General features: G+C 44.3%; 1 protein-coding gene and 1 long non-coding RNA gene across 6 annotated transcripts in view; one reads left to right on the top strand and one right to left on the bottom strand.

Moving 5' to 3' along the window:
• Positions 1 to 5,894, bottom strand: part of SNAPC3 (small nuclear RNA activating complex polypeptide 3) — a 51,678-nt gene extending 45,784 nt beyond the window's left edge. Inside the window, exon 1 of one of the 5 annotated variants that reach the window (XR_004746398.1) lies at positions 5,605 to 5,891. Coding sequence is in view for 3 of the 5 variants with exons in the window: in XM_035310901.1 (XP_035166792.1) it covers positions 5,605 to 5,849 (245 nt within the window). In the remaining 2 variants the exon portion in view is untranslated. Of the gene's footprint in view, positions 1 to 4,045; positions 4,236 to 5,604 lie in introns of those variants that run through there. The other 4 variants (XM_035310901.1, XM_035310904.1, XM_035310902.1 and 1 more) reach the window with 4 other exon arrangements.
• Positions 5,895 to 5,951: 57 nt separating this feature from the next.
• On the top strand, positions 5,952 to 8,329 carry LOC118156718. Its single transcript, XR_004746400.1, has 2 exons — positions 5,952 to 6,234; positions 6,985 to 8,329. It is a non-coding gene; the product is annotated as an uncharacterized LOC118156718 (long non-coding RNA).
• Positions 8,330 to 12,005: the final 3,676 nt, after the last annotated feature.

Here is a 12,005-nt window from a genome sequence, read left to right as displayed (position 1 = left end):
GTAAAGCAATTCACAAATAACCCTTCTGTGGCCAATAAAAACAAGCTACATCCCACCAGCTTGCCTAGGCTGTTTATTGAAGTCTTCCTGCCCATGCGTTAGTGACTCTATTCACCTGAAAGCCCTGAATTTCTTGAGGTCCTGCCATTTCGCTAACATGCCTATGCCCTTTGCTCTTTAAGCAACATGCAGGTTGTTTGCAAGATTTGAAAACTATTGTAAAATTCCATCTACATCAAAGGCAACAAAATCCCATTTTGAAAGAGGCACTTAGGAGAATCTTATCAAGTAGAGGTAGAGCGCTGACAGGATTAAACTCGTGGATGCTACTTAGTGTCTTTGCTAACTGTTGTGCATTGTGCAAATTAGTTAAAGCAAGAAGCCTTGGGCCCCTTACCAAGGTTAGTCTCTTGATAGAAGTGTGAGCCTTTCTTAAGAAACTGGCAGAAACTGGTCCTGCGGATGGACAAGAGCCAAGGAGTACTGAGTCTGTGCAAAGACAAGAGGTCAACTAGCGGTGATGAGGAAGAGTCACCAACCTTCATCCCCAGCGACCACCACCAGAAGACACTGTGCAAGCACAGATGGGAGGAGTTTATGGAAATGATTTCTTGAATTTTAATATGAAGCAGGAACAGGTTATGCAGATGTATAGGCGCATTGTGAAACTTCACACATATGTAATTCTTTACTGCATATAACCATGGCAAGTTGCCACGGCGCACGTGCACGATTTGGTGGGGCTACCCCCTTTGCTGAATAAACATACCTACTTTACAATCTTACTGATTGTGGAGTGCATTTTCCACAAGTCAGTTTCCCTTCTACACAAGCATACAGTGTCAAACTCACCAATACTTGCATATGCTTTCCTTCCCTCCCATAGCATTAGACAGCAATGTCTGGCTGCGGCATCTGCAGAACATCCGCTAATCATCCACTCCTGGAAAAAACTAACGTTCCCTAGAAAGCAGCTTCAAGAAGACACAGTGAAAAACACCTGTCATGCATGCTGCTTCCTCATTTTCAGTGTAAGGTTGGAATGGTAGTTAGCACAAAGAGAAAATGACACTGGATCCCTGACAGGCTGCATGGACCTTTGTGAGCCTCAATACTGCCATTTCAAACTCCTCAAAGTCAGAAACACTTTATTTCTAAATGAACGTTACACGCAGAATGCCTTTTTCAGGCTTTTGAATCAGTCTGAACTCATGAAATACCTCACTGTATCACAGGCATTTAAGTCCTGAGAGACCTTGCTACATGGCCTTTTCTGTAGGCCACTCTGGAGTAACTCCACCGTGGTGGAACCACACCACTAATGCTTGGTCCACAGTCCTACGAAAAAATCAGCCTTCGTAACGCGTAGGGCTATTCCCTCTGGGAATTAAGCCCAGGTAGTGGGTGTCACGTGCCTAACACAGCAAACTGCACGCAGCAGAAAGCTTGTGCCAGATGTACCTCACTCCTGAGGCAAGCTGATGCGAGACAAAGAGCAGTCATACACACAAAACTGCACTCAGCTATGGCGGGGGAAATAATTACAGTAGATGCCCAAATTGCTGAACAGGCATTAAGATGAACTGTAGGATAGTGACAAGGAACAACAGATGAAGGTCCCACTTAAATAAAACATGCAAAGCATTACACAAAATTCCCGTCCCGTTGGAAGAAGGCTAAAAATAAAAAGGTTAAGGCCAGGCCTGTGGTAATTTGGACATGGAAACAGAACATCAGCAAAGCCTTTAATCACCGTGGCCTCACTTTTCTCAGAATATTCTGGCAACACAAAAATCTTTCTCAGTTTCAGAAATTAAAACTTCAGAAGATTCTTTAGTATTTTGCCTGATGCTTCCCTGCTAAATCAGATACGGTGTTTATACTACTCTCTGTATTGCACATATTTTGAGGGCAGTACTTTCATCACCTTTGAGACACTAATGCTATGAGACGCTAAATACTAATACGATAAGACGCTAATGCTAGCTTAATGCAGCTTTATAACACGTCCCTAGAGATATTTACAACTACCCCCTTCTAATAAAACAAGGGGGTGAATCAGGGCTGAAGAGAAAATAAGGTACCTGTAAGCCTCACCTCCCTTGACCTACCTAAAATCCACACTGATCTGAGCCTAAGCCTGTCCTACACCTACCCCACAACTCCCTCTGAAGGCAATGGAGTAACATAGCTGAGCACCTCCAGCATTAAAACACTTCAGTCTCTCAGACATCACTACCAAATCCCAGTGCAAATCTCTGTGCTCACTGACAGAACAAGAGTCAAACTTGACTATCCCCACATCTTGGTTATTTAAGAGAAGAGCTGATAGGATCTCCTAGGGGACAGCATCTTACACCTGCACGCAATCCATACAACCGTGGTCTGCACACAAGTTGAGCAGCATGCAAACTGTTCTTACTGAGTCAAATTCAAGTGAGTGAAGGTAGAATTAGTTTCCCGCAAATGGAAAAATACACATGTGCAAAAAAAGAGAGATTCAACCACAATACACTGTGATGCACAGCAAGTTAAAAAACTTTTAAATACTATTCCATTGCTTCTCACCAGAAGAGACTAAATCGTAAGGAATACTTACACATACACTGTATCACAAATATTGTGAAAAAGACTCCAGTATGGATTTTGGAAAACTTCATCCTGAGTCTATGAAAGATTCCCTTACTCTGCTACTGTTTTCTTTTAAACACAGGTACAGCAGGAGCATCCACATCTTGCCATCTCTTTTCTAACCACAGCAAAAGAGCTTAACTTGCCAGAACTTCACTCACAAGTAGTTCACAGTCAAGAAAATGTTCATATCCAACATGCCTTCATGTCAGTGCCTAGGGAACTGTATTTAGGCCAATAGCAAGTATGACCATCAGACTGCACAGAACAGGTCTTGGTGTAGTCCACAGTTGTCAACTCCTCGCAAGGGACGAGTACAAACAGCACAGAGCAGGCAAGTGAAAGCGATCAGAGGTGGTGACTTGAGGTTGGCCAATGTTAAGGAAGAGATTCAAGAGACTAGCACTATTTAATTTAAAAGCAAAAGCATGTGGAGATTAGGGATTGGGATTCCAGCCTGCATGAGGGAAAAGGTCACACAAGGATGTGCAGGTTTATTATCTTCATTCTCCTGCAAAGCCAACAAGCAGCTGCCAGATGATCTGTTCTTTCTCCCTCATAGACTTCCTCCCCTTTTTTGTACCCCCTTTTCCACACTTTCTCACTACACAGCACCACTTTCCACGGTTTGCTCTGCAGCAAATGGCCAGCACTGCTCTGTAACAGACAGCAGATGAAACGTAGTGGTCATAGATGGAAGGAGAGAGAAGAGCATGGAATAAAGGAAGGGAAATATAAAGCACGGAAAATCTGCTTGAAATTTCAGCAAAAATAGCAGCATACCGGATCAAGCAACAGGGTCACTGCAGAGAGTAAGCCACAGCACAGGAACAGAAACGACACTACAGAGGGAGAGTTTAAAGAGTAATTCACACAGGTGTTGCCACACCAGAAAACGTTTTTAATGCTAGCATCAGCCTCTATTTTTCCTAAGCCTGGTAATGCTAAAAAAACCCCAATCACCAGAACTATGACAGCTGAAGTAGAACACTGGTTTAGTTAAGCTAGCACTTGAAAATGTGAGAATGCTTGCCAAGTTTCTCCTTCACAGACAGGGCAAAATATAACTCGCTGTCTTGATTTCTTCCTGCACTACACGTGTCCCTAAAGGGCCTGATTTCTGAATGTATTCCTGAACTTTTACCATCACACACAACATACATACAGGTATGTTTTGGCTCCAGCTTTGAACTCTGTGCTCCTAGGCTCCAATTCTGCATGTTTCTTGCCTTTTACTGAAGCAGTGTGATACGTCCCTACACCTCCTCCTCCCTCTCAAGCACCATCACCATTTAAACAAATAGTAATTATCAGTTAATGACCATCTCAAATAATGTTGCTGATGTTGGCTTTGCTGTCATGTTATCCCCACAATTTGAAGTATAACCGTGGAAACATTTAACAAGACACTCACCACACAACTTGTGCAATTTCCTACGCATCTGGCACTTAGGGCACCCATATAGATCACAACTCCAGCTACATTACCAACCTTTGCCTTCTGGATCACATCTGAGACTGTCCTGGTTTGGGCTGGGATAGCTGACTTTCTTCACAGCAGCTCCTTTGGTGCTGTGTTTTGGATTTATGATGAAAACAGTGCTGACATCACACTGATGTTTTACTTGTTGCAGAGCAGTGCTTGCAGCAAGGTCTTTTCTTCTTCTTACACTGCCCGGACAGTCAGGAGGCTGGGGATGCACCAGGAGCTGGGAGGGGACTCAGCCAGGAAAGCTGGCCCTCAGGAACAGGGGGATGTCTCGCACTATGCAACAACCTGCTCAGAAGTAAAAATGGGGGGAGATGACTGGGGGAGGCACCATACTCAGGGACTAGCTGAGTATCAGTCAGCTGGTGGTAAGCAATTGCCTTTCTGTCACTCTTTTCTTTTAATTTGTGTTCCCCTCCACTCATCCACCCCCCTTATTATTTTTTTTTTCTTCCTTCTTTTCTTGTTACACTGCTTTTATCTCTCTAAGTGTTCCCCCTCCATCCAGCTGGAGGGAGCGAGTGAGCAGCTACGTGGGGCTCAGCCGCCTGCTGGGGTTAAAGCACTACAGAGACTAACTTCATTCCACTCTGTGCAAGAAAGCGAGCCACGTCCACCTTGCTTTTGCAAAAACTAGCACATACTTCTCCCCCTTTGGGGAAACAATCATCAAGGGACTTGCACAGAGCTATACGTATAGCAACAGAGCTCGGGCACGTCTTTGTAGCTGATGAGCTGCAGGCAAACCACCAACTGCAATGCTTTCTGCAGCAATTGCTGTGTGAAATCTGGCCTTTCCTAGAGAACAGGTAAGAGCAGGTGATTCTCACCACTTATCTGATCTGGAAGTCTGATGCCTCTCAGCTTTAACACGTTAGATCCCACTGCTCTAGCACCTAGATGGTTCTCCCCTACCAGTGCTAACACGAGCGTGCAATTCACTGGTCTGCAAATACGAGCAGAGCTACGTGGGAGCCAGTGCACAGCAACACGAGAACCATTTTTCTTTCCTAAACCTAGTGCCAGCTGTGCACCTCGGCAAAACAGCACTGTCCCCTGCGCCAAGAGTCAGTGGCAGTGCCTTGCACAGGCAGCCCTGGCAGGAAAAGCAGCCAGAGGATGAGGATGCACGGGGTCAAGAGCTACCGTACGCTGCCAGAGCCCACCCAGGCGGCGTTAACACAGATGTCTGGCTGCTTTCTTCATACAAGTTCCACCTCTGCAACCCGGGCCTCCTAAGAGCACGTCCGCGTTCACACACCGTCAGTTACCCGACGAGCACCGTGCAGGCACGCCTTCCCCTGCGGAGCGCTGTCTCTGTGCTCACCCTGACCACAAGGAAAAACCCAGCCACGACGCTCTGCCAGCGCAGCACTGCCCCCTAAACAGACGTTTTCCTTCTCCGCTATTTATTCCAGAGGAAAATATGGGGGGGGGGGAAGAGAGGGGGAAGGGGGGGGGGCCACCCCCGCTCCCGCGGCCACCTGCAGACAGCCCGCAGCTCGGCCGCCGTCTCCAAGTCGCAGCCCAGCTCCTCCGCCACCGCCACGTCCTCCTCCTCCTCCTCATCTTCCTCTTCCTCCGCCGCCAGAGAGAGGTCGGGGGGCCCCAGCTGCTGCCGCCAGCCGCGGCCCAGGGCGCCGACGCAGAAGGCACGGGTGTGCAGCTCCCCCACCTCGTACTCGGGGGCGGCCGCCGCCGACATGGCCGCGGGCACGGGCCCGGACATGGCCGCCGCCGCCCCGCGGCGCCCCCTGGGGCCGGTAGTCCGCCATGTGGAAACGCGTCACGTCCAGAGGGACGCGCCCGCCTCTTCCGCCGCTGAGGGAGGCCGGGGGGCGCGCGTTAAAAAATAAGGATGACAAATAAAATCCTGAAAAGCGTGCCGCGGGGGGGTGTTACGGTGTCGTGCGGCCTCCCGTCGCGCCTCGCTGAAAATTTCTGCTGCGGAACCGGCTAGGCTGGGAAGGACCTGCGAGAACACCGGCCCCAACCATCTTTCTGCGGAAATGCGAGCGTGGTGCTTGCCGGCCCTTTTTTACAGCGTTACGATGTGCAGAAATACGATGAGTGAGGTTCTGGAGATACGTAGCACTGCCCATGTCTTTGCCCACGTACGTACACGGTTGGCTGCACCCGCCCTCCCGGCCACGCGGGGTTAGCGATGCTTTCACTTGCTTCAGGAGCAGTATTTTAGAGAAGGTACAAAGAACCCCGCAGTGGACACCTGCAGCCTGTTCTCCTGCTAGAGTGCTTGGAAATTAGCCATAGGAACTGTGTGGCAAAACTGCTGTGACCACCACCTGTTAAGAAAGAGGCACAAATGACCCCGGCTTGATCTAACCTGATACACCTGTTTCTCATACCAAATAAACAACAGCGTTCTCACTCACTTCAAGCCAAAATACCCTATTACTTATTTAAGTATGGAAATAGTACTCAAAAAGGAGGAGCAGAGGGTGCGGCTGAGACCAGAAAAGTTTGTGAACAGAGGTCAGGTCTTGGAAAGCTACGTGGAAGGGGCAGAATACCAAGTGCAGACCTTGGTCACAGCATTTACCTGCAGCTTCTGCAAGAGAAAGTAGTTAAGAGGAGTAAGTAAGTAAGTAGTTGAGAGTGGTAAGAATGTAATAGCACAGCCTATGATACAGGACCATATTTTGCTTCACTTAGCAGAATGGTCTACCGCCCTGTGCCTTCCCCAGTTATATTTAGACTTGCAGTGCACTTCAGTGCTAAATTCTTCCATTAGCTCTCGCTCACATTTGTCTCCTAATTACAGTTATTATTCCTCATTATGGAAGCTTTGCTAAGCTTCAGTCCATTTTTCCTGCAGTCGTTGACACTGTTTGTTTCCTTTTCAGCTACGCCCTCCTCTGCTTTCTTCATCCATCACGTTTGTGCATCGTGACACTCCCAGGCTCTAGAGGAAGCTCTTGATTAGGGACTGCTGCCCTCACTTCCTGCTGTATCCTCCCCGAAACCTACTAGTTGTTCCATGAGGGGTTCTTATTCCAGCTTCCAATGCCACGCCTGCCTTTTTATGTTTGTTGTGATCTCCCATGATGGGCATGTTCTGTTTATGTTATGAACATACCTTTCCCGTTTGTGCACTTGCAACACTACCTGAAATTTGAAAACACCCTATCATGTATCTGTTGTAGCCACAGATGAGAGTAGGCTGTATTGATCTAAATGTTGGTGTAAACATTTAGAAACACTTTGGGCCAAAAGTAGTAGGATTAAATCTTATTCTTCCAGAAAACAGAGATGTGCAGTGTTCAGAGAAGGATACTGGTTTCAAAAACCTTCTTTGGAATACCAAACACACTAAACAACGTGGAAATCAGTGAGCTGAATTTGCCCCAAAACCGCATGAAAATGACTACACAATTCTACAACAGAAGCATGGTCACTGCCAGCCACAGCTATCACAGAGGCCTGTGCTGCTGAGGAACGTGTCTGTAAGGCTCTACAAACTGCTGTGCTCTATTCATACTTCTTGGAATGATCAGTAGGATGTCTGAATTTCCTTCTCTGCCTCTCTTCCTTCTCCCCATGACAGGTTTGATTTTTGAGTTCTGTATTTTGGGGTTCTGTTCTGTATTATTAAAAAAAAAAAAAAAAAAAAAAAAAAAAAAAAAAGTAGTACATAAACTTAATGCAGCACAACTGGGTAAGTAAGCTCCAGGAGTAGCTAGTACAAGCTCAAGGAGTAGCTAAGGTGAAAATACCACAGCTGAACACTTTGAGTAGCAAGTGGACGATATGTTTTCTCTTCTTTTTTTTTCCCAACTTTAATACTAAGGAGTCACATACTTATAAAGAAACTTCACTCAACCCAAATCCTTTTAAGAACAAACAGACCTATTTATTTTTATAGCTTGGAACCAATCTGCCCTTTAAACACTAGGCACAAGGCAAATGGGCATTTTAAAGTTTCCAGTAGTTACTTTTCTCTGATGAAGAGACTTCTGTGTTAAAAGTAATTAAAGATGTATGAAAAATTCAAGCAGTATAAATTCAGGCAGGTAGGAAACTGAATTCTCTAAGATGAGAAATACTGAAACCCAAAGAGCATTGAAAGACTGTCAGAGCTAGATGAGAAGTAGAGACGGTACGCAAGAAGGATGGAAAACAAGCTGGAAAAAGCACGCTACGTGCAAAGAGGAATAAAGAGAAATTGTAACTAATGTGCTTCTGAAGCAATCAGCTTGTCTGTATTTTGTAACACTGTGGTATCCTGAAGGCTTAAGAGACAGATTTTCAGAGTTCACATATGCACAACTCCAGTTACAGTCAATAAACATTGTGGATACATAACCATCAGAAAGCCTAAATGATCAAGGAAGTCTAAGGCAAAGATACTAATTAAACAACTTAGTTTACCACAAGAAACACCCTTCATTCGCTTCTTGATGGGCACATCCTCAGGAATACATAACTACTTGTGACAGCTTATTACATTCCACGGCAGTATTCACTGTAACAGATATAGCCTTTATATAATGCCTTGGTAATGGTTATGAAAGGGTAGTTCTGTGGCTTAATCATAAACCATTGTTTTATGTTATCCTCAGCCGTAGTTCACATAAATTAATTTAGGTCATTTAAGAAAAGTAATTTAAAATACTCTGGGCTTCTGCTTCATCCATAAAATAACCACAGAAACACTAACAGGTGTGTCATGAAGCTAAGAAAAGTAATGTTTGCAGGCAGTTTGAAAAAAAACTTCTGAGAACTGGTGTTGGACATTATTTTTATTCAGTGTTTTAGAATGGATTCCATCTTTGTTTACTAGCTCAGTCTGGAGTTCTGTGATACCTCTGTACCCTGACAGGCAGAGAACATCGTCTGTCAGTGATTTTGAGGAGTGACTGCCTCAGTACAGCAATACAGAGATCCAGAAATGGTTTGGGGCTGTATTTTTTTGAGACAGGGCTTCAACACCTATGAGGCTTAAAGCGTTTTCCTTTGCCACACAAAATTACCGCACCCCTTCATTATGGAGATGCATAACCTGTATTCTTCGACTACAGCACCCAAAGCATTGAACAAACCCAGCTGAAAGTATTTCCTGACTCCATCCGGGGGATTGTTTTTTAGCTTGACCCAGGTTAAGCCACAGTGTATTTACTATGATCTTACAGAGTGCTGCATCAGTACAACAACCTGGTGTTCACCAGGAATGGGAGTAAATGGAACTGCTTAGGAGTGTCTTGGCTGTCACCGCTTCCAAAATTCCCATGCTGATGAACAGTGATTTGGGGGTGTAAAAGTCTTTGCATCACAGACTCTTGTAAAGGCAGCCACTAGCATTTTTCACAGCTTTTTCACATCTCCCCTCAACCTGCTCTGCCCTGGGCTGAACAAACCAAAGGACCTCAGCCACTCCTCATACCTCTTGCCCTCTAGACCCTTCACCATCTTTGTTGCCCTCCTTTGGACACTCTCTAATAGTTTTATGTCCTTCTCACATTGTGGTGCCCAAAACTGCACACAGTACTCGAGGTGAGGCCACAGCAGTGCAGAGTTTAGAACTGAATTTGAGTATATTGCTGAAATAAGGAACAAAATAGAAGTCAGACACAAAGCAGAAATAGTATCATAGAGCAGACAGCATCTAAAGCTGCTCAGTATGTTACATTTTAGTTACAGTCAGGAGCAAACAACTGTAAATAAAGTAGAATTCAAGCTGCTGCAATTGTTCCAAACATTTATGTCAGCTGTCATGAATACTGTTTTTACTGTTCCTTCTTTGGAATTTTATCATAAATATCATGCTTGGATTCAGGCACAAGTTGGAAAGAAAAGCTGCAGGAATTCATGTTTGGACTTGAAACTATCAGTGAAAAACACAGCTGGAAAACATAACTTCATTTTCTAAGGCCAAACTACAGGTTTCCTAAGGTGTAGGAGCCTTTTAACAGACTAGCTACATTATAAATCTGGCAAAATACAAAGAAGATGTTTACTGGTACAGTTTTACATAAGGAGGTTAAATAGCATTCAAAAGGCTCATATTTGCAGAGGGTAAGTGATGGTAACCCTCTTACAGAATTACTTAGCATTTTGGCAGTGTAAATTGACAGTATAATTGTGCTAAGCCCTAAGAAGCTATTAACCACATTTTTAAAGCACACAGGCACTTTTTCCCTTCTAGTACAAATATTTTGTAGTTAGAGCATGCAACGATTTTATGAAACACCAAGCAGAACTATAGCCAAGCTTCTGCAAGATGTCTCATCAAATCCATCATTTCCCTTTGGATGAAGACCCAGCAGGGAATCTCTCATTTGTGCTGTGTGTAACTGTCCTATACATTTTAGAATTTACTTTTGCAGAGTATGAAGGAAACCTTGTCACACAACATTATAAATCATTGCCCAAATACGTCATTTCTGTTTTATAGTCTTGGAGGACTAATCATAGGTGTACTCTGTACTTCTACAGGAAAAAGAAGTTATGTTGTTTTTTTTGGTGAATATTTTTCAAAGAAAAGTCAAATGGTCAAATGTATTTGATATCACTGCAAGCTTCAGTGCTTGGAAATATGCAAGATGATATCTATCTAAAAACATGTTGAGTTAGTTGTGAAACCCAAAGCAACGGAGCTAGCTTTCAGCCAGCTCTGCTTGAAATTGGAATTAGTAAATAATTCCAATGATTAACTAGCAGTTAAGTAATTAAATAAACCACCATTAATTAATTACTTAAATTAGTAAATTATTCAAATTAACAGGGCCTGGCAAAGAACAAAGTCAGGGCCCTGAACTTTAGAAGAGCAAAATTACAGCTATTTGGAGAACTAGAGAATGAGATCCTCTGGGACATTCTGCTTAGGGACAGTGGAACTGATCAGAACTGGCAACTCTTTAAGGACTTAGAGTGCAAAAGGTCTCCATCCCCATGTGTAAGAAGTTGAGCAAGGATGGCAGGAAACAGGTATGGCTGAGAAAGGACCTGCTGCTCAAACTGAGGTATAAGAAGGAAAGGCACAGGAACTGAAAGCAGGGACATGTGGCCTGGGAAGAGCACAGGGATGTCTTCTGGATGTGCAGGGATAGGATCAGGAAAGCCAAGGCACGGATGGCACTGAGCTTGGCAAAGGATGCAAAAATTAACAAGAAGGGATTCTAAAGGTACGTTGGTACCATTTGAAAGAAAGTCCAAGGAGAGTGTAGTCTCTCCAATAAATCAGAAGGGAGAACTGGTAACAACAAAAATGGAAAAGGCTGAGGTATTGAACAAGTACTTTGCCTCATTTTTTTATTGGCAGTCAGGCTTCCCAGATCTCTCAAGTCCCTGAACCTCTAGGCATGGTTTGAGGGATGGCCTTTTTGCAACAAATGCCTACATCCATTTATTTTGCAGAGGAACACTTTTGGTTCCTGATATGTGTCTGGTAGTCTCTTACAGCAAAACTGTTCCAGAAGTGGAGAAATGCTGTTTTCTTTTCATGAATGTTACTCATCAAGGCATCATGAGCAAGGCGACTATGAGTTAATGTATGACTGCTTAGGTGACAAAGCTGGCTGGGTGGATGCTTGGTTCCCAGAGCTGGCTGGAAGAATTGTGTTTCAGGAGGGTTCAGGTAACGGCATTTTCATGTAGACTGTATTTTAACCGGATGCTCAGTAAATTCTGCTGACTCTGTTGGTCTCTCCAGCTATGTCAGTGAGAGTCTTTCCAGCTATCAAACTTCTTGCACAAAACACTGGGGATGCTGAAAGTTTACACTGATTAAAGAGAAGTCCAGAAAAAAAATATGAAAGAATAATCTGGTGAGGATTTTTACATACCTGCACAAGAAATTCGAGCTGCAAAATAATGGAATTTGGAAAAAATTATACATACTAACAATGTTATCTTTGTCTTTGCTTTT

The sequence above is a fragment of the Oxyura jamaicensis genome, chromosome Z, assembly GCF_011077185.1.
Source record: "Oxyura jamaicensis isolate SHBP4307 breed ruddy duck chromosome Z, BPBGC_Ojam_1.0, whole genome shotgun sequence".
NCBI classification, from domain to species: Eukaryota; Metazoa; Chordata; class Aves; order Anseriformes; family Anatidae; genus Oxyura; species Oxyura jamaicensis.
The sequence above is the reverse complement of the archived record's forward strand: the minus strand, read 5'-3'. Positions and strand labels throughout refer to the sequence as shown.